At 44.7% G+C, this 22,452-nt stretch overlaps 1 protein-coding gene across 12 annotated transcripts in view; it reads left to right on the forward strand.

Moving 5' to 3' along the window:
• CSMD2 (CUB and Sushi multiple domains 2) overlaps positions 1 to 22,452 on the forward strand; it is a 492,033-nt gene that overhangs the window by 396,272 nt on the left and 73,309 nt on the right. For all 12 annotated transcript variants that reach the window (XM_081199993.1, XM_081199989.1, XM_081199994.1 and 9 more), the window contains 9 exons: positions 236 to 352; positions 3,244 to 3,357; positions 6,000 to 6,095; positions 7,973 to 8,176; positions 9,405 to 9,529; positions 14,676 to 14,772; positions 17,943 to 18,047; positions 19,756 to 19,874; positions 21,240 to 21,309. In XM_081199993.1, coding sequence (XP_081056119.1) covers positions 236 to 352; positions 3,244 to 3,357; positions 6,000 to 6,095; positions 7,973 to 8,176; positions 9,405 to 9,529; positions 14,676 to 14,772; positions 17,943 to 18,047; positions 19,756 to 19,874; positions 21,240 to 21,309 — 1,047 coding nt within the window. The remainder of the gene's footprint in view (positions 1 to 235; positions 353 to 3,243; positions 3,358 to 5,999; positions 6,096 to 7,972; positions 8,177 to 9,404; positions 9,530 to 14,675; positions 14,773 to 17,942; positions 18,048 to 19,755; positions 19,875 to 21,239; positions 21,310 to 22,452) is intronic.

A 22,452-nucleotide genomic window follows, 5' to 3' on the forward strand; every position in this document is an offset into this window, starting at 1 on the left:
TTGATGGCACAGAGTTTGTAATGAAATATGTATCAGGCGCAAGTTCTACTTAGGATGGAATCCTCTATTTCCTCAGTGAGATACTACAGAGTTCCTACTGCTTGCTGGGCATTGTATTAAGAGAATGCATTGTCTGATATCTTTAAAAACAAAGGGGGGAGGAAAGAGAAAAGCATGTGCTGCTAGACAGACAGACAAATTTATTGTTGCTGTTGTTGTTTTTCGCCCATTCCAGCACCATGTGGCGGTCAGTACACAGGATCAGATGGTGTTGTCCTGTCTCCAAACTATCCTCAGAACTACACCAGTGGACAAGTGTGCCTGTATTTCATCGTTGTGCCCAAAGACTATGGTATATTCTTGGTGTTCACAAGCCCTGATGGTTAAATTGCTCACGTTGTTACAGTTCTGCCCAGCAGATTACATATTTGTTTCCTGAGACAGGAAATAAAAGTGCCACTTGATGGGAGAAGTATAATAAGAAGCAACACAATTGGCGATTTTCCCTCCAGAAGAATATATTCCACTGGTCCCTAAAGCTGTTGGAAGGAGTAGTTCGAAACACCTGGAGGCCACCAAGTTGTTGAGGACTGGTCTAGTGGAATATTTTAATCTGCATGCAGCAGTGTATACACTTTATATTGGAGAGACCCAAGGATTACTTTTAGATGTGTGGGAGCGGCGTGGCCATTCACTGATGACAAAATGGCACTCATCAGCTCAAAAGTTCAAAATGTTGTGTTGTTTTTCTCTGATTGCCATATTGTCAAGATTAGTTTTGCTTTAAAGGCCAAGAGGGACGAGGAGTGTGGTTTGAGAGGAAAGCAAGGGAAGAAGGAGCCCACTAAAATCCTGTGCCCCCAGAAACCTGGAACCAATCCTGGAGATTCAGCTGCCCTTCCCAGTGGCCCAAACTTTTCAGCCAGAAGTACCATATTTTTCGCTCTATAGGACGCACTTTTCCCCCTCCAAAAATGAAGGGGAAATGTGTGTGCGTCCTATGGAGCGAATGCAGGCTCCTTGGCTTCAGCGATAGCAACGGGAAGCCTCCGAAGCGCAGAGGGAGCGCTCCCTCCCCGCTCCGGAGGCTTCAGTCAGCTATCCGCAAGCCTTCGGAGTGCAGCAGGAGTTGCTGCCGTGCTCCAAAGGCTTGCGGATAGCAGCCTGAAGCCCGGGGAGCGCAGTGCCAACTCACGCTGCACTCCTCGGGCTTCAGGCAGCTATCTGCAAGCCTTCGGAGCACGGCCCCAGCCCCGCAAGCTCTGGGAGCGGCGGCAAGGCTGCATGCAACCTTGCCGCCACTCCCGAACCTGTTCTGGGGGCTGGGGTCAGGGGAAACTCGGACTTCCCCCACCCCAGCCCTGCGGCTAAAAACAAAGCCAAGACTTGGCTTCTGCCAAAGCTGCGCGCAACCTCTCCCGGCTGGAGAGGTTGTGCACGGCTAAAGTGGAAGCCAAGACAGCCAGCAGGATGGATCCCGCTCACTGTCTTGGCTTCTTTGCTCTTTGGGGCTGGGGGGGGGGGGAAATAATTCCCCCCTTTATTTCCCCCCCTAAAAACTAGGTGCGCCCTACAGTCCGGTGCACCCTATGGAGCGAGAAATACGGTATTCAGTGGAGAACTAATGCAGGGGTCTAAAGCCTCAACTCTTTGAGCTCTAGAAATCTTACAATTATCCCCTGCAGCCACACTTTGTTGGGGAAGAGTGATACTTCCAGGGTTCCACAGAACAAGGGTGACCAGTGTGGTGCCCTCTAGATGTTGCTGAGCTACATCTCCCATCATACTTGACCGTTGCCGGCTATGAGTGTTGGGATCTGGAGTCCAACACCAACATCTGGAAGGCACCAGGTTAGCTACCCTTGCAGAGTGAAATCAGGACTAGCATCAGCATGTGGCATCCTTGGGCAGTTTCAGGCACTTCAGCATCCCAATGGGGCCTACCTGCGATTGAGAGGTGCTGTGATGGGCCTACTGTGGAAAATTAAAAAGGTGACTTTTCTCTTGACACTTACTAGAGACTGCTGCCACCCACCACCACCAGATAGGCCTGCCAATGTGGCCCAATGGCTTAGGAAGCTGCCCACCAGGGATTGCAACTCCCATTGGCCCCAGCCAGCCTGGCTGTATGATGCAGGGCCTGATGGGAGTTGTAATCTAGCAAGCTCAGAAGGACACCACCTTGGACCTATTGGATATAGCATTATCCAGGCTTCACAAGTTGTGCCACAAAGTCTGACAAGAAAGGACTGTGAAGAAGCTTCCTTGGAGGATTACCTGAGGGGGCATCAGGAGAAGATTGGGGCTCCCTGCAGCATTCCAGCGCAACATCTGATTTTGCAAAGTTCACAAACATTGCCGCTGGCTTCACTGCTGAAATTTCCTAACAAGAGAGCGAGGCACTTGTGAATCTGTAAATGGGCATTTACAAGCTGCAAATAACAAATCTAGCATGCAAAAAAAACAAGCGACAACAACAAGAACTTGAGCCTCAGGGTTTTGAGTCAGAAAAACTGCTGTTATGCTTTGGAAAAAAATAGATATGCATAAATAACCCAAAGCCCTCAGAAGGTAGTATTTTGAAAAGAAATAAATAAAATGGACTAATGAGCTGCCTGTTATTTATTTCCCTCTCATTTTTGGAGGGGGCGGAATCTGCTAGATGTATTTACAATGAAAGCATTTGGGGGAGCTGATGGGACTAAACATTGACTGCCTTTTTCTGAGCACAATCCAGACAAGTGCTGCTTCTGTGCAGCTTTCATTCATTTCCAGTGGGGCTTCTGGATCTTAATTTTGGGCATATTGCTGAGCACCCATAGCTCCTCCGATCCGCAATCTGTGTTCTTGCACGTTAAGATTGATTTTAAATATTTATAGTGTGCCCTTCATCTGTGTAGATATAAAAGGGCAGAGTTATACAATACATAATACAAACCAGCCATACAGTAAAATATAAAATAATAAAGCCCCACATCAGTATAGACAGTGGTAGCTGAAACCACAAAGGGTTTTATCCAACTAAGGCTCCATCTCCGCTATACATTCAAAGCAAGTACCACATTAAATAGTTATGGCATCCCCTAAATAATCATTGTTAGTTGTTGATTTTTTGTTGCGATTCTACATACTTTGGGGTATGCCAATACCACTCTGTTGTGTCTCTGTTGCTTCATTGGTGTGATGGTAAACTTCTGCTCTTTAATCTGCTGTTTAATTGCGCCAAATGTGCTTCATTGACAGTGGTGTTTGGTCAGTTTGCCTTCTTCCAGACCGCTCTCCATGATATCATCGAAGTGCATGATGGACCCAACCAGCATTCTCGTCTCCTCAGTTCTCTCTCTGGTTCCCACACAGGTAAGAGTATGTTCCCCCTCTCCCTAAGATCCTAAGCTTGCTTGGGCCATACATACTGCTCAGGCATCATTCAGTAGCATGGAGAGAAATCTGAGGGCCACAGCAACAGGTAGCCCTGAGGAGATGCCCTAACTAAGTGATTTTGACATATGCAGCTGAATTCCAGTTGTTGGGGAAAACGAGCGGGAGAGTGATATTGCCCTCCTGTCCTGCCTAGTGTGCCTTTCAGAGCAGAATGCTCGACCGGATGGGCCTTTAGTCTGATCCAGCAGATCAGTTGCTTTGTTCTTGTGAGGGAGTGGGTGAGTTTGTTCCATTTTATGTTGCTTCCCACTCAAACACCCTGAAGCAATTTACAACCAACGTATTTAAACCCCCGCACGCAATAAAAATCACATAAACATTAAAAACAGATTTAACTGTATAGTATCATAATATCTTATCGGTGGCCTCCAGAAAAAGAAAAAGAACATCTTTGCCTGTTGCCGAAGCAGTGATAAGAGGCTTGTTCATGCAGTGCACTGAGCACAGGTACAAGCTGTCTCTACACATGTTCAAGCGTTTGTGTAAAAGTGTGTGCTTGTTGGTTTGCACTCTGTAAAGTAGGGTGAGGGGCAGAACGGGTAGCTGCTATAGACAAGGCCTTTTGTAGAGGATGCCTGGTACATTCGTGCCTAGCATAACTGAAATCTGGGCTACACTCCCCTGGGGGTAGGCATGGAAGGCAAATATAGAAGCTTGACTTGTGGGAAAGTCCTGAAACTAGAGGGCAGATGAGAATAGGATGGATGCGGGGCAGGGTGTATGGCCTACATAGCTTAGTGGGCAGTCAGGAGAAGGTCCATAACATACTTGCCCTGCAGTAGAGTGTTGTGAAGCTCCATGCTTGATGTTTAAGCACTCTGCCAATAGGAAACAGAAATATATAACGTTATGAATGCTTCCAGCTGCATCATCTGTCAGGGAAATTGCATCCTTTGTGAGAATGGCTGAGCCCTGGAACCTTTGCACAAGTAGTTGCTCTTGCAAAAGGCTCCCTTTATTTGTTGTTTAGTCATTTATTTGTGTCCGACTCTTCGTGACCCCATGGACCAGAGCACGCCAGGCACTCCTGTCTTCCACTGCCTCCCGCAGCTTGGTCAAACTCATGCTGGTAGCTTCGAGAACACTGCCCAACCATCTCATCCTCTGTCGTCCCCTTCTCCTTGTGCCCTCAATCTTTCCCAACATCAGGGTCTTTTCCAGGGAGTCTTCTCTTCTCATGAGGTGGCCAAAGTATTGGAGCCTCAGCTTCAGGATCTGTCCTTCCAGTGAGCACTCAGGGCTGATTTCCTTAAGAATGGATAGGTTTGATCTTCTTGCAGTCCATAGGACTCTCAAGAGTCTCCTCCAGACCTTACTTAAGGTGCAGAGGTCAGAGCAGCACAGCAATGGTGATGCAACATTGCGGCAGAATTAGAAGTGTGACCCCACTTCCAGTGGTTCATGAAGGTGCCCTACACCTGAGTGAACATGTGACTATGGCACAACTTCTTAGTGTTTTGTTGATCAACCCCATTGTCAGCCTCTTGCCATATGGGAAGTAGCGTCCCACTGGTACCTATATTGGAAGCCCAGTAAGACACAGACCTTTATCCCTCGCAATACAGGAATGGGGATACATTGCAATCCTTTCTTTGCGTTTTGGGCTCTGCACACCCATGCAACAAAAGATATCTGAATTACCCAGGGACATGTCAGCTGTGGAGTGTGATCCCACCAAATGGGGGCCAAACATTTTCATAGTTTATGACCCATAGGCTTGCAGCAAGTAGAGACTTCCTGCATAGCTCAATCCCCCTCCCAGCCTGAGTTGCAAGAGGGAGTGGAATCAAAACATCTGGTGCCATCCTCCCCCTTGCTCCTCAGGTGCTTACCTCCACTCTTCTTGCTGGGCTGGTAGAGAGCTGTGGGGCTGGGCCAGCATCTGAACAGTTGACTCCAGGCTTGGCAGATGCCTGCCCCCTGACCACATCCAAGCTTCCAAGCAGAGGAGGAAGCACTCTCTGTGCAGAGAGCATTATCAGGAGGTCCTCCAGCAATGCTTCTTTTCTGTCTGGAGCTGCATGGTCCTACAGCATTCCCATCCAAGTAACTTTCCAGATGCCACATCATCATCATCATCATATTTATATCCTGCCTTTTTCCCCTGACAAGGGAGTCAAGGCAGCTTTCAGATATAACAGATACAGTCAATGCCAGTGCTGGATGCGGCCAAAAGTGGGTGGAGCAAAGACTTAAGATTTGACATTTTGCATAAGCTGCTTTCTACACACACACACCTCTATCCTCCATCTAGGCAAGCAAGGATATGTTCCAGCCAAGCAAAAACACTCAATGAGGGTGTAAAACCAGGCCAGCAAGGAATGTGGTTGGAGAGAGAGTGTGGCCTCAAGGGAATCTGACAGGCAGGATAAAGAGGCTTGGAGAGCCTTTTTGGCCTCCAAGCCTGAGGTTCCCCTCTCCTGCCCTACAAAATTCAAATTGCCACCTTATTGGCTTGCTGCACCAGACCAGTCCTGGCTTCACTTAGGTGAGAATTGTGCTTTATTGTATTTTCTTTGGGAGTTGTTATTTTTGTTGTGTGCTTTCTCCTTCCCTAGGTGAATCTTTGCCTTTGGCCACCACCAACCAAATCCTCATCAAGTTCAGTGCCAAAGGTCAAGCCACAGCCAAAGGTTTCCATTTTGTCTACCAAGGTAGGCAGAGATATCAATAAGCAAACTGGATTGGAGGCACTTGTTGGGTGGTGTGGAAGCCATCGAGGGAGGGTCACTCGGGAGAGAGTTATTTGGGAGGATCATAGCCTAAATCTCACTGAGCAAAGAGGAGCATGGTTGTGCAATATATTACAAGGAGCAGATTTAAATCCAGAACTAATCTGGGCTGAGTGCTCTAGTGTTAATGTATTTATGCCAGACACTCCTGCTGTCCCCATCTCTCCTCAGGTGTGCCCTGATGAGAAGACCACTCACTTGTAATTGTTCTTCATCATTCCCTCTAGTAGTGAGCTCAGCTTGTGAGTGTTAACAGAATTGTAGCTCAGACAAGGAGGGGCAGGGAAATAGAGAAAGTTACCAGCATACTCAGGGGAATGAAGAGGGCAGAATACAGTCAGATGAGGACCAAGAATGCTCAGTGGCCACAAAATGCTAGCTGTCTATTGAGTAGGGATACAGAACACCAGAGAAGGAAGTGAATAGAGCATCCTGGAAGAGAGGGTATTGCTGACTGGAACCCTGAACAGGAGCACTCCACATTGAAACATTTTGTTGGAGGTCTCACTTGTCTATTTTTCTTTTGAAATGCCCACTCCATTTCCACTAAAATATGTTCAATAATATATATATAGCTACCCCTGACTAGTCACAAAATTCTGCCTCATTCTGAGCATAACCAAGAAATAGTAAGCCACCTTGAATCCCAGTTTGGAAGAAAAACAGGGTATTCTATCTATGTATCTCCATATCCAGGTGGGACAGGAAAAGTCTACTGCCTGAAACCCTTGAGAGCTTCTTCCAAGTCAGTGCAGGCCATACTGAGCTAGGTAGACAAAGACTCTGGCTCCGTTGCTTTGTTTCAGCCATGGCTTCCCTCCGCAGAGAGCAGCAGGGTTAGGAAGGTCCCCAGTTGTATGTGCCTCTGTGGAGAGGGTGGAGAGGAGACTGCCTTTGTGTGCTTGCCTTCTGGCTTTGGTCTAGATACCTCTCTTATTGCGAGTCAAAACACTGCTTTTATATTCTTTTGACAATTTTACTCTAAGGGAAGGAAAAATAAATCTTTCCCTGTAGTGTTTTTCAAAAGCTTAATTGGGAGCCCATAATTAATGACAATTCTGGTGTGCATGATTTATCCCAGTAGGGAAAGCATACAAAGTCATCAGATGTTCCTCCCTCAGGAGGGCTTCATAATTTTTGATAGCCCCTAGATATCCTGGGTAGCTCAGCTTAGTTGCAAGCTTGAGCCTCCGCAGGAAGGCTCGACCCTGATTTCTTTTGATGCTTTTTTGCACTAATCAGAGAACCTTTCAGTTGACTCTCGTACCTAATTATTGGGGAAGAGATTTTGATAGCAATTGTTAATGATTTAACCGAATCAAAGACTCTGATGAAGTCAAATAAAAATTGCCGCCTTCCCTCCAGAGAGTTAATTGCAGCCTCTCCTGGGCTGCACAATCGTTTCTGATTGCCTTTTGGAGAGGAATAGCAATGGGAGCAATCCCCACCCAGCATCTGACCTCTCTTAAGTCCACATCAAACACCTTTCCATTGGGCCGCTGTCTGCTTTGATGGCTAGTTCTTGGCTCCTTTTGCTGGGCACACGCAGGAGCGGGCGGATGGCTTTAGCTATGTCAGTGTGGCACGTATGAGAAGTTTTCAACAGCTGAGGATTAACTCCAACAGCAAAGCAGGGAGTGAATTTATTGTGTCTGTCTAATATGGGTGGGTGGGGTGGATCAAACTGAGGAGCCACGTTCATTTGAGAGGCAACCTTCCAGGATTATTGCTTTAAGGATTTGCTCATCTCAGACATGCATTATGCTCTGTAACTTTCTCCCCTTGTGTGTTTGTTGAAGCTGTCCCACGAACTAGCGCCACGCAGTGCAGCTCTGTGCCTGAACCCCGCTATGGAAGGCGGATAGGCAGTGATTTCTCCGTGGGGGCTGTGATCCGGTTTGAGTGCACTGCTGGTTATGCCCTCCAAGGATCCCACAACATTGAGTGCCTGACAATGCCTGGAGCCCTTGCTCAGTGGAATTCCTCTGTGCCTACTTGTGTTGGTATGTACCTATAAAATCTGGAACAACACTGAACCCGACTACAGATTTGTGATCTGTTCAGTTCCAAGATTCCTGGAGGGTCTTGGACTTAAGCTAGGATTTGAGCTGGTGCTAGCACAAAGGGACAGCAGGCAGGGACCCCTGCTTTCATTAACCTTCCATGCATGCAAAGGAGCAAAGCTAGGCACACAATGCTGATAAACAGACATATCCTAACCTTTATGTGTAAGATTGAAGGGGAAGTTTGGCTGCTTACTCTTCTTTGGCATTTTCTCCACTGTTTCTGGTGTGAATTCCATTCCTCCAAAAGCACCTCTCCTCTTGACAAGATGCCTTTCGGAAACCAATGATTCTGAAGGCTCTGTTTCTTGTTGATCATATTGCCCCTGTCATTAGAAGTGGCTTTTAGCCCATTTCCAAGTGCAATTCAAGATTCTGGTACAACCCTAACAATCCTAACTGCCTTGGAGACATGTTACCTGAAGGTTGGCTTCCTCTCACAAATACCTTTCCAGACCTTAGAGCAATCTCCCAAGGCCCTTCTCCAGTAGCTCATGCCAAATGGAGAGCAAGAACTTTTTCTGATACATAATGAATGGCTATATCTTGGGAGTACAGAATTTTCTTTGCATGCAGGAGGTCCCAAGTTTAACTCCCAGTATTTCCTGGTAAGATTGGGAGTGAACTGTGCCTGAAACCTGGATAAGCTGCTGCCAGTAAGTGTAGACAATATTGAGCAAGACTGACCATTTTTATTATTTAGGACAAGACAGCTTAATTGTTCAAGGGAAGGATGCACAGCATAGATGTCAACTTTTCCCTTTTCTTGCAAGGGATTCTATTCGGAATAAGGGAATTTCCCTTTAAAAAAGGGAAACGTTGACAGCTATGATGCACAGCTCAGTGCTTTGCATGCAAAAGGCCCTAGGTTCTATTGTAAAAATTCTGGTGTTGCTTTAAGCTTTGTTGCATGGATGTTATCTGTGGCTGCAGGCACCACACTGCATTAGATTTTATGGTTTTATGGTCTAATTATTTTTAAAATCTTTTTGTAAGTGTCCCAGAGAACCATTATTGTTGGGCTGCATATGAATGTTATGAATAAATCTTAGGACTTAGGGGGAAGTGAAAGCCGATAACAGTGTTGATAGAGAGTAGTAGCAGCCTGCTAGCAATTAGGAAGCCTCATATGGAATAGACCTGTAGCAGCCTCTCTTCTATGTTTCAGTGCCCTGCGGTGGAAACTTAACTGAGCGAAAAGGCACCATTTTGTCCCCTGGGTTCCCTGAGCCCTACTTGAACAGCCTCAACTGTGTATGGAAAATAACTGTCCCTGAAGGAGCAGGAATACAGGTAAAACATTAGAGGAATGCCCTGTTTGGTAAGCTCAGTTGAAGGACTTGTCCAGCAGTCCCAGCCCAACTATCCCAAGAGCAATAAAAACTCCCTCCTTATGTAGCCAGATATGTCAGGATGCTAACTGGGACCAGGAGCTGAGAACTTCTGAGGCCTGCATGTAATGAGCTCCACTGACTGCTTGTCCACTTCCAGGTGCAATGCAAAAAGTAGTCTGCAATGCAGGGGAAAAAACCCAGAACATGTCTAGGGGTGCATAGGGGAAGGGGGTAAGTTGTACAAGGGTGAATCATTGCACTAATATAATGAGAGACTTCACTCTTGGCCAAAGTACAGCTGCTTACCTTTAATGGTCTGAACAGCAGCAGGCCTAGGTATCTGGAGTGACATTTGGAGTAGTGTGCATTCTCCAGCCCAGGGTTTCTGGAGTCAGTTGCTGAAGATGCTGGGGCCAGAGTTAAGGTGTTAATTTGAGCACAGGTGAGGGCAAGGAGCAAACTGCAGAAGGCAGAAGATGCTGGCTGTGCTCTGCCCCACAGTCAAAGGCAGCAATGTTTGTGAATACCTCTTGCTGGAAGTCACAGGAGAAGAAAATGATCTCATGCTCAGGTCCTGCTTGCTGGTTTCCCACTGGTATGTGGTTGGACACTGTGAGAACAGATGCTGAACTAGATGGACCATTGGCCTGATCCAGCAGGCTCTTCCTATGTTCTTATCTTGGCAAGGAAAAGTCAGAAGGCCATGTCTTTATCATAGGCCTGGCCAACATAGAAGTCCATTCTGCCAGCTGTCAAATCTGGTGCATGAGGCTGATCTTGATATCTGACCTGTGGAGCCAAAAAGGTTCCTCACTCCTGGCTTAGCAAAATAATGAATCAGTTAGCAGGACCCTCCTGACTGAAACTATCCAAGGCCCTGTTCTTATCTAATCATAATCAACCTTTTATTCGACCGTCAGTCAGAAAAAAGTACATTTGTCAATACACAGTTAAAAGCTCCAGGAAGATTTTAGAACTTAGCCAACACTAAAATGGGCTAAACAGATAGCCCCATATCAATACAGTCAATTATAGTCTTGCGACGCTTAAAAGCTAAAAAAAGAAATTTGGCCACCAAGGAAGGTATAGCTCTAGTGACGTTATTCAGCAAGTGTAAAACCTGGTTTTCTCCGGATAGGAAGCTAGATTGACGTAGGAGTGGGTCTATAAAATTTTGTCTAAGCTCTGCATAAGAAGGGCAAGTCAAGAGGATGTGTTCGGTGGACTCAACCACACCCATAGCACAATGACAGGTTCTCTGGGCGTATGGTACTCCCCTGTACCCCTGTTCTTATCTACTTTCTGCTTTGAGTCCGACTTTGATTGGACAATGGTTGGACACTGCCTGCTTCCACTATGAGCCTTGGGATTCGGCAACATTAGTTATGACACTGTCACACCAGATGGCACTGTGGAGTTCTGTCTTTCATCAACTTGATTTCCCCCTTTGAGGTTTACAACACATTTTTCTGAAATGCTTTTCTGATGTGTCTAGATCCATAGAACTGCACAGGATGGATCCAAGCTACGTAATTTTTCACATTTATTTCAGTGGGACCTAGATGCAACTAATTTAACCTATATCCAGTGTATTATGATGCTGGCTATACTCGTTTGCAATATTCTTAATAATAAAAAATGTATTATTATTATTACTTTATTTATAGCAACTGCTCTGCTTTGGTAGGCAGGGAAAGGGAGGCAGAGGAACAATTAGTGCCAGCAAGTGAACCTATTTAAAACTTCCGAACTAGCAACTGGCATGTCTTTCTGTGGGTGCTACAGCTAATTAACAGATCGGTTTTGTTCTGGGTTTGTTTTCCCTCCCGCTATGTTTAATTTTGCCCTGGATATCTTGTGACTTGTTTGCATTGTTATCAGTATTTCCCACAGGCATTGTAAAGGGGAAAGAGAGACGTGGGGGGGATACTCACTTTAGCAGAGCAAAACTGTTGGAACAGTTGAGGTGGAGTTGCAAAGCATTTGGCACTTGCAATTTCAAAAGGTGATAATTCATTCATTAATTTAAGCAGGGAGGGAAAGAAAATGAGGAGAAGAGAGAGCAATATCCACTAATGAAGTACTTCTTTTTCTTTGTGCCTTTTGTTTGAAACGCAGTGGAGAATTTTGAGATTATCCTCAGCGAAGCTGCTAATGGATTTTTGGAATATATGCAAAAAAAAAGCAGGGCTGGATTAAGAGCTTTAGAGGCCCTAAAAATTTAGAAGATTGTGGTGCCCCCATAATTCAAATTCTTTTTTAAAAAAAAATAGACACCACAATAATAAATGGTAAAATAAACTTTTATTTTTGAAAATGAAACAAAACCTATAGTAAGATGGAATGGAATGTCTATTTTTGTATACGTCCACTTTATTTATATTTGAATTTTTTTCTCCTACCTTTTCTAATTGCAAAGTATTTGATCAGATCCTCAAACCTAATCTTATGTAACATGTCTGCTTCTACACTTAGTAGAGATAAGGCACCCAGCCTGCCTTGTTGCATAGTAGTTCTGTTGGGATTTTCAACTGAGAAAGGGAACATTCAGCTGAGCGATTTGTGATGATTAATGTTAAAAATCTGACAATGGAAAATTTCTGTGGTGGCCCCCTTTCCTTGATGCCCTAAGCACATGCTTATTTCGCTTAATGGTCAATCTGGGGAAAATGGTTAAGACCTGGGGAAAAGTGAAACATTTAAGCAAAACATGACTTTATTCATAAAATAGAACTCTCTTCCTACTTCACGCACTACCACTGCAGCGATTTTCAGGTTTTCTCCTGGAGAAAGCTACCTAGTGTTTTTCAGAAGCTTACTAAGGGTTACTAAATGAGCAGATCAGTCGTGACAGATACGCTCTCCTAAAAGACCGCTCGATCACTGCTGCTGATCCTCCTCTGCCATGTGCAACCAAAGGGGAATGTTGAATGTGTTCTTGGAAACAGTTCACAGAGGGTAGTAGTGAGTCCTAGCAGTCCTGGCCAGCCAGTCTTCTGTGTGAACTGAGTGTGGACTCTTGAATATGCTCAACTATCCATTTCTTCTGTGCAGGGCTCCTTCAGCTGCCTAGCTGAAGTGCTCCTCAGAGGTAGAAAGTTCGAAAGCCTCCACAATCATCAAACCCTCTTCTAGCAAAGTCAAATTGCTTTGGAAGCTAAATGGGGCCACCCCAGAATGCAGCTGTTGCTTCTGCATATTTGGGGGTGCCCTAGATAGGAAGAAGTACAGAAGTTTGAAAGCTGAAAGGGAAAGGATTTGTTCCTTTTGAAACCACTTGCTTGATAGCTTGTGAGCTTACGAGATGTTTATGGCAGCTGAGCCTATAGAGATATCGGACGGGGGGAATAGTCTGCAGAAGCTAGAATCCAGCTCGACTTCATGAGCCTTGTCAGGTTGAGAGCAACTGAGACCCAGAATGTTTTGAGTTTCACTCGCCCAGAGAATAGGCAGGTAAGAAGCGACATGACAGAAGTTTATAAAATTATGCATGGCATGGGGAAAGTGAGTAGAGAAAAGTCTCTTCTCCTCTCATAACACTAGAACCCATGGACTACCAAAGAAGCTGAAAGTTGGAAGATTCAAAACAGATAAAAGAAAGTTCTTCTTGGCATAGCACATGGTTAAACTATGGATTTCATTCCCACAGGAGGCAGTGAGGGCCACCAACCTCCCCCTTCCCATATACCAGTAAAATGTTCTGGTTTAGGGCTGGCAGACCTCCAGTGCCATCAAATGCAGAGGGTTGTTCTGTGCTTTGAATGGGTGCTGGTTTGGAGACTGACAGAACATGCAGCCAGTGTCTAGGACGAGGCCCAGCTCCATCGGTGCCCATCCCTTTAGACAGCTGTTAACCCCTGTTTTGTACCGCAGGTATAGGTTAAGTGGTGACAAAACAAGAGGAGGCATTGGAGATGAAAGCGTTCTTGATAGCACAACAGAGGCAGTGTCAGGCCAGTGAGGATTTTATGTAATCATCCTGCTCACTAGCACTTCTGGTATGAATTATTCATCCCAAAGGCAGCTCTTCCCTGGGTGAATTAATTTAGATCCCTGGCAGAAAATACAGGCTGATCCTTCGTGAAATCCTGCACATGAGCGTCAAATTAGAAGCTTACAATGTTCGTGCCCTTCCAGTGTGGGGAGGGGAGCTTTGGGGGTCAGACGGGATGGTGAGAGGGAAACCCCCCAAGTCTTGTTTCTGTAATGCATGAAATTATTATTAGGGGGATAATTATGCAGATGCTGATTTGGCTGGAGCAATTGGTAAAGACTCGGTGGAGGTCATTAGCATTTCAGTGAGATGGATTCTAAAGGTTTTCATGTTTTTGCTTTTGCTTTAAAGTCCCTGCAAAGTTGTTATTCAGGATAAGCAAGCTAGAATGTCAGAGATAATGGTTTATTATCACTCTTGTGACACACACCTTTTCCCTCCGTGGCATTTGGCAGAAGAGGAGGAACTTTGCACAGCTGTAGCATGGATCAAGCACTTCCTAGAGAATGTCCAGGAAAGGCTGGGAGAGACCAAGTTGGGGCTGGTGTATACTATCATCAGAATCAAGCGGTGAAAATTAACCTGGACTTGTACCACTCGAGGCTCCTAGGGGAGCATGTCTAGTATCCTATTCTTGCAGTAGCCAGCCAGATGCACACAGGAAGCATGCAAGTGTTTCAGAGAACCCTGTGGTATCTTGGGCATTTAACAGGGTTTCCTCAAACAGAACATCACTAATGGCAGACGAGCTTCCCTGAAAGAAAAACACCACTGGCAACTGCAGGGGCCTGCTTAAGAGCATGCTGCCAGCTTTGGTGTGGCAACAGGGGAGCCCAATTGACCACATGCTAATCAAGTCTGTGCCCTAGAATGTACACTTGCTAGTCTAGGCTGTGCTTGACAGCAGTGCTTTTCAATGCACTTCAGAGTGCCCATCAGGATCCTGACAGATAGTTCAACATGGAAAGGATTCTCTGTAAGCAGAAAAGTATGCCAATGGCTACCTCAAATGTTTTGGTTTTTTTTACAAAATTAAATTTGGTTTACTAATTAAAAGGCAATCCGTATCATAATTTTTCAGTTCTTTTCTTTTCTCTCTCCCTCTTCCCAGATTCAAGTGATCAGTTTTGTGACAGAACAGAACTGGGATTCCCTAGAAGTCTTTGATGGTGGGGATAACACAGCCACCATGCTGGGCAGCTTCTCAGGTGAGTTCTGAAGCAGACAGAGAATGGGCTACAGCAGCCTTCACTAACCTGGTGCCTTCCAGATGTTTTGGACTACAACTCCCAGCAGCCCCAGCCACCTTGACTGCAGTCCAGAACATCTAGAGAGCATCAGGTTGGGGAAGTCTGGCCTTTGCAGCTCCAGTGTCAACCATTCACCAAGCTTGTCTCCTCCAAAGTAATGAAAGAACATCCAAGACAGACAGAGGACAGAAATATTCTGTTTTCCCTCCATTGCAACTTCTCCTCTAGCTGGGCTTTGAGACTTGCTTCCATGGTCAAGCACAGAAAAGCCTTTTCTTTAGTGGCTCTCTGCTTGTGGGATTCTGTACATAGGGAAGCATGATTTTTGTAAAAAATGCTTTTTTTTTAAGGCACCCAGGCCACTGGTCCTGCATTGGGAGGGCAACTAGTTACATCTGTGAACTCTTTTTGTGTTCATGCTTTTAAGTGGGGTGTGGCTAGGATGTGTTCCTTTTCTATGTATATATAAATATATATATTTGGGTGAGCAGTTTAGGTCTAATTTTACTGCTGTTTTTGTATGTTTATTGTTATCACTATTTATTGAACCCTTTGGTACCATTGAGATAATTTATGTTAAAAAAGGATGAACAAATATAATAATCTATTAATTAATGACAATAGTACAAGGCAGCAATTGCACAGACAAGGCGGGGAACAGGTTGAACACTCTTACCCCCATGCACAGCTTCCCCACCGCCACATACACAAACAAATTCCTCCCTCCCATGCTTTGCATGTTAGAAGCAAGCACAAACTTGGAAATACTACATTTCACTCCAAATATTAAATTCCAGTCCAACTTTATGGCTGCTTGAGAAGGGAAGCCTTTTTGTCATTACTCTGGCCAACACAAACTAGATGGCATCCTGTGGTCTGGTTTAGGCTTGGAGCAGTGCCAACATTTCCAAATTTAATACCCCTTATTTTGAAGGGGTCGGTTTTGCTAATATTTGGGCCTCTTCCCCATCTTGTTCCCTACCTGACTTCAGTGAATAACGTTACTTGGGTGAAGGACAGTGTCGTGTTCACTTGAGAGCAGGGTCACACATATCACTCTACTTCCAACATCACATCTGCCACGTTCAACAATGGTGTGCTGTTTGTACCGGTTGTGTGAATTCTTGCTTGCACATAGAGGCACCACATGATCAGGACACCTGTACAGCTGGGTGTCCCAGTTGTGTGGGGCAATTGCACATGATCAAGAGTTTGTGCCTTGAAGTTGTTTTGCAGGCATCCATATGTAGTACATGGTTCTTGGAGGATGCAGATGTGATGTTGGTTGTAGGGCTTAAAGCATTGTGTTGTCGTATATGTCAGTAATGCATGAATGGTGCTTATGTGGAGTAAGAAACTAAGTGGGCAGTGGATTTTTTCAAAACAGGAAAGTGCATCAAAGAAGCAAAGCTGAGAGTGAATCCGTTTGCATTCCTAAACCACAGTTGGAGTCTCTTGCCAAAGCTTTCTGAGCGATTTTTCCACAGAGTTGCATCCATTCCCCTCCAGAGCTGCCTTTATTCCTTTCATTTCAGGGCCCCAAGCTGTTATTCAGTCAGCAAAGAGGGGAGAACAGTGCCATGAGGGGTCCTCTGTGACTCCCCCCCCCCGTAACTTCTCATCTCCAAATCCTTTTCTCTATCTGTTAGTCCAACCGGATAATGCTTTCTGTGATGAGAAATGTGTCTCTGCGCTTTGAAAACTACATTTCTGAGTATCCCTCTGCTGGCCTCTGTGGAGCTTGATCAAAAATGAACCATGCTGCCAAAGTTAAAGGCTGCCTTCTCAGACACACAGATGCAATCTCTGATGTGTTCTCAGATAAGAGTCAGGCTTTGCCCTGCAGTTCTCCAAGACCAATGGGATAGAAGGGGGTGTGCAGAGCAGCCCCCTAAGTCTAATTCATTCTTCATCCTTTTAATACAGATCTATTATGGGGACATCTGCTGGTTGTGTGAAATGATTGTTTTACTGGCTCAGTAATGAGCTGTTGAAGGCGCTAACCTTCAGGATGCTCACACCTTTATAATTGTGTGTGCACATTAGGGATGTTGGAGAAATTTGGTTCAGTTCACTTTTTAAGGTGAGCCTACATAATTTGCACTTCCCGAAACAAAACACAAACTGTAATGTAGCTAGCCATCAAAATTTGCACTTCTCTGAATTTTGCAATGCAGTTCTCCAACCAACCAGCCAACCAACCGAAACATGGTACAAAAAGGCGTGTGTGTGTTTGTGCACACACACACACACACACACACACACACACAGTATATGGAAACACACACACACAGTATATGGCTAGAAATGCATATACAGTGGTGCCCCGCAAGACGAATGCCTCGCAAGACGGAAAACCCGCTAGACGAAAGGGTTTTCCGTTTTTGAGCTGCTTCGCAAGACGATTTTCCCTATGGGCTTGCTTTGCAAGACGAAAACGTCTTGCAAGTGTTCCGATTTTTTTCGCTTCCCCCCCCTTTTTCTAATCCGTTAAGCCTTTAATAGCCGCTAATAGCCTTTTAGCCGCTAATCCGCTAAGCCTTTAATAGCCGCTAAACCGCTAATAGCGCTAATCCGCTAAGCCGCTAATAGGGTTGCTTCGCAAGACGAAAAAACCGCTAGATGAAGAGGCTCACAGAACGGATTAATTTCGTCTTGCGAGGAACCACTGTATTAGTGAAAACAAAATACAAAATGCCTAATATTCAGGGAAGTTGCTTGAAAAACTGTATTGGGCAAAATTGCAAGTCTTTTCAGAGAATGTGCACTAAAATGCTACTGGTGTGAGGACCATGAAAAGAGAATTGCAAACTGGTGCAAAATTGTGGCAAACTGAAGCTAAGATTGGAAATAATGAGAAACGGAGAGAAACCAGAAATGACAGATTTGTCTCTTCCCAATGCACAAAAGACCTGCCTGCCTCCTATGCTAGATGGGACCCCACTACCACAGCCAAATCCCCTCTTCTAGTCTTACTTTCCAGGGTTTAGGGGTGGCTAGAAGGTGTGGAGGGAGGACACCTCCCCAGATATGGTGAGTGGCGCCGGAAATGGTCCAGATCCTCTCCAACATTTCTGAAGCACCCTGGTAATGTCTCTGCTTCTTGTGTGCATGTGTTTCTCCCCTAGGAACCACAGTCCCTGCACTGCTGAACAGCACCTCCAACCAACTCTATTTACATTTCTACTCCGACATCAGTGTCTCTGCTGCAGGATTTCACCTTGAGTACAAAAGTAAGGATTCTTCTTGATGGTGCTGTCCCAAGATGTCCAGGTTGTAGCTTCTGTTGTGAGAGCAATTACTCCGAGGGTTGTGCACACTTTGTCACGGTGATCATGCAAATACAGGATCGAGAAAGGGTATACGATGTGGAATTTAATATAATTTGAAACTTCAGTTAATTATATAATTTATATAAAAGTTAAATAAAACCAAGCTTCCAGATCTCATGACTGAAGAAAGGGGCTGGGGGATATGCAGGTGGTGACTGGGGAATCCTCAGAAACCAGAGAAGAGCATTGGGTGGGAACTTGAATGGCCACTGCATAAGAGTAGTCTATTTCAACCACTGAGCCTTCGTTGATGTGCTACCAAAATGAACATTTTTTTAAAAAAAAGGAAATAAAGTAGCCTTCATAAATAAAATGGAAAGGTAGGCCAGTAGCCAAGATGAAGAGCATGGTGAAAATGCTAGCAGCCTTCCCCAAAATGATGATATTCCAAGTTCTAATATTTCTGAATTAAAATTGGGGGCATTCTTCTTTGATTCCTGCGATAGTTTATTTTTGAGGTGCTCCAGGCAGGAATGAGAGATGTGGCTTGTTAGCTGGAGATGGCAGGGAATGCGTTTTATGCACATGCTTCTTTATGTGTTTTAATGCATGCATAAACCACCCTTGATCCAAAAGAATTAGCAAGAAAATGGATTTCAAAGTGGTCAACAGGAAAATTTCAAGATTCCAAAAATGTAACACAAACCAGCAGCACAATGCAGCTAACAAGTGGTGCACAAATCACCTGGTGCAGACAGCACAACTCTATAAGGCTTTAAAGCTCTTGCCAGTTCCCTGGCTGATGCACCATTGATCACAAAGGCGTTAAGTCCTGCAACTCAGCTGCTACCTTCACAGCCAAACGTCTGGCTGAGAACAGCAGAGCAGCTGGACTGGGCCTGCTGCGCCCGTCATAGTGGCTGAAAAGTAAAGTGCCAGTGCCAACCGCTGGAGGGAGTCCCAAGGGAGAGGTCACTTTCAGAAACGAGAGCAGCGTTCTGTTACTTTTCATTCACCAAACAGGGATCAACAGCAGACATGATACACATAGTTCCATACGGAATGTGTACAGGCTTAGTACATCTGGTGGTGCTTTAGAATTGGAGGCCCACTTCACTTAAACCTGGTGGGGGAGTTCTTTTTAGGGCCAAACTGGACACAACGCTATCACGTCAATGCAGTTAGTGTGTCTAGTTTGTAAAATGTAATAGCTGCTGCAGGGTCCTGCTTGAAACTTTCCCACAGGCATCTGGTTGGCTGCTGTGAGAACAGGATGCTGAACTAGATGGGCTGCTGGCCTGATCCAGCTGCCAGTTTTTAGGTTCTTAGGAGCAGCACCACTCTAGACTTAGCTGATTAATCAGCTGGGTGCCAGAAGAGATGGAGGAGAAATTTGTGGATTTAATGCAGACCTGTCAAATGTGCACTTCTCAGACCAATGCATGAAGCAAAGCACATTTTCTTCAGTGGCAGCTAGGTCTCTGTTGTCAGGTTGGTGTGATTTAGGGGAAATGGCCTCATGGGCCAAATTGAGACTCATGCTGGGACTGATAAGGCCAGAGGTTCCCCACCCTGCCCCAATCTACATCCTGATTTGTACACACACACACACACACACACACACACACACACCAGCCACCCCCATTCACCTCTTCTTGCTTTCTTGCAGCTGTAGGCCTCTCCAGCTGCCCAGAACCCACTGTCCCCAGCAGTGGTCTGAAGATCGGGGAGCGATACTTGGTGAATGATGTTGTCTCCTTTCAGTGTGAGCCAGGCTATGCACTCCAGGTACTGAGTGTTATTGAATCTGTGAAGTGTTTCACTTTGCAGTGAAAACTGTGGATATGTGAGCTGCCCATGTGTGAGTTGACAGAGCTGACTGAAAGAGATACCCAGGGATCTGTGATGTGACAGATTCAGGGGAAAACAGGATGGTTAAGGCATTTGAGCATTGCAAATTCTTATATGAAGTGACCTCAGCTTTGGTTTGAATGTTATAAAGCATGAGTGTCCTGGGCTGCAGTAATCAGCTTGATTAAATAAATATTCCAATCTAACGTTCCATTAGATGCTGTGATGTACCTCTTGAGATTAAGACAATATATTTCACTCAAACATTATATACTATAACTATGGGCAGAGTTTTATATGCCAGATCATGGGAAAGTACCCATAAACCAATGGGTGGATTTGATGTAGGGCAAATCTGGAAAAAGCCGAATATAATGAACTACAATGAAATTAGCAGTGTTCCATAAAGACCGTGAAATATATGGTGAGTCAATGAATAGATGGGTTTAAGTAACACAATACTTTAAGAAGGATTTGGAGGGTCTAAGGAGGAGTGATGAAGTTCTAGGCCTAATAGACAAAACAAAAACTGACAAATTCCTGGGTCTGGATGGCATCCACCTGAGAGTTCTCAGACAACTCAAATGTGAAATTGCTGATCTTCTAGTAAACATATGTAACTTGTTCCTCAGATCAGCTTCCATACCTGAGAGCTGACTTTCTCATTCAGTGCATAGTTAAACTGTGGAATTCATGCCTACAGGTAGCAGTGACGGCCACCAACCTAGATGGCTTTAAAAGATGATTAGACCAATTCATGGATGGCAAGGTTATCAATGGCTACTAGCCACAATGGTTATGTTCCACCTCCACTAACAGAGGCAACATGCTCAGGTCCTGTTTGCACTCGGTTCCTGTTTGAGGGCTACCCACAGGCATCTGGCTGGCTGTTGTGAGAATGGGATGTTGGACTAGATGAGCCAGCAGGCCATTCTTATGTTTTTATGTGATAGATTATATGACACAGATTAGGAAATTGCAGATTAATCTGACAACTAAATTTTATTTTTGAGAAAGAAATCGATCTAGATTATTTAACCACCCTTTTAGCTGTTTAATGCATTTATGTTTATATACTGTTTTGGTCTTTACTGTGGTTTTGTACAATTTATAAATATGTGATTTTTTAAAAAACTTCATGTAAATTAACTTAATTTAGGATTCAAGTCTGTGTATATATCTTTTTTGTTTCGGTGGTGCAAAATATAAACTTGCTTTGGTATTCTCACTTCTCATTAGGACTTTTTTCCAGTTCTTCCTCTATCCCACCATCTCATAGTCTGTTTTCCTTCCTTGATTCAGGGACATTCTCACATTTCCTGCATGCCAGGGACTGTCCGGCGCTGGAACTACCCTCCTCCACTTTGCATCGGTAGGAAAAGTCCACCATGAAATTTATTTCAAGACCGTGACATCCTAGAGGGACACCCTTGTAGCCTCCTCACTATTTACTATTTACTGTTTGTTTTTATTTCATTTAAAGGGAGCTTGGTGATGCTTACTTAAGGAATCCCTTGGGGGAACCTGAGCTGATAAGCTGTTCTGTTTGTTGCTTCTGTTATAGTGTTGGGGGACCTCTGGCCCAATTAGGCTCACCAGGCCTCCCTGTTTTGGCCAAGCAACACACACTGCTCTATGCCTGACATCATATATCACAGGTCTGGGCTGAAATATCGTTTGTAGGCACCACCAATCAGCTGGCGGACACTTGCAAAGCCTTTTCCACAGCACTTCGCAGGCTGAATGCAGGATTTCCTCCCAATGTAAATAGCAGCTTCAGATGAATGGTTTTCTCAGGACCACTGGGGAGAATAAAGGGTTATAAGCTCTTTTCCCCATTCAACCTTCCCTTTCAGCACAGCTGCACTGGGGTGCAGAAGGAGCAGAGTTTTAACCCAAAAACCTGATAAGTAGGTGCCCATTTGCAAAACCACAATGTAAGAAGGTCCGGTGGTCTGCAAACCAATATTGCAAACTAGAATATTGGTCTGCAATGTAATTGAGTTAGGCAATTCAGCTTTATAACAGCTGAAATCAGAAGCCCATTTTCCCACGAGAGTTTGTCTTTCATTGCTCCTTTTGAAAATCAGGATGCTTAATTTGGTGCATAAATATGCATTTGAATCTCAATCTGTTAGCTGCAGATCCCGAATGAGAAATTGCCTTTGACAGCTACACACACAAAAGCGCACACCATTTCATAGCAGAGAAACTAGATTGGAGATTTTTCAAATATTTTTTATGCCACACTTAGAAAGGCAGAAGCGATCAAGCTTTGGAGAAATGTTCATGAGTCCCTACAAGCTTGACTGGCTGTTTCTTCTTCTTCTTCTTTAATCCAGATGTTATCCTTTTTTAATAATTGAGGAGGAGTTCCATTTAAGTAGACATCAAGAGGGTGGGGAGTTAGAGACTAGCAAAGTCAGCAGAAAAAAAATACATATAATGAGCCATTAAATGGAGGGAAATCTGTGTTGTCAGTGTCAGCATAGATTAAAAGCACAGGCCTCCATGT

The sequence above is a fragment of the Podarcis bocagei genome (assembly GCF_964188305.1).
Source record: "Podarcis bocagei genome assembly, chromosome: 7".
NCBI classification, from domain to species: domain Eukaryota; kingdom Metazoa; phylum Chordata; class Lepidosauria; order Squamata; family Lacertidae; genus Podarcis; species Podarcis bocagei.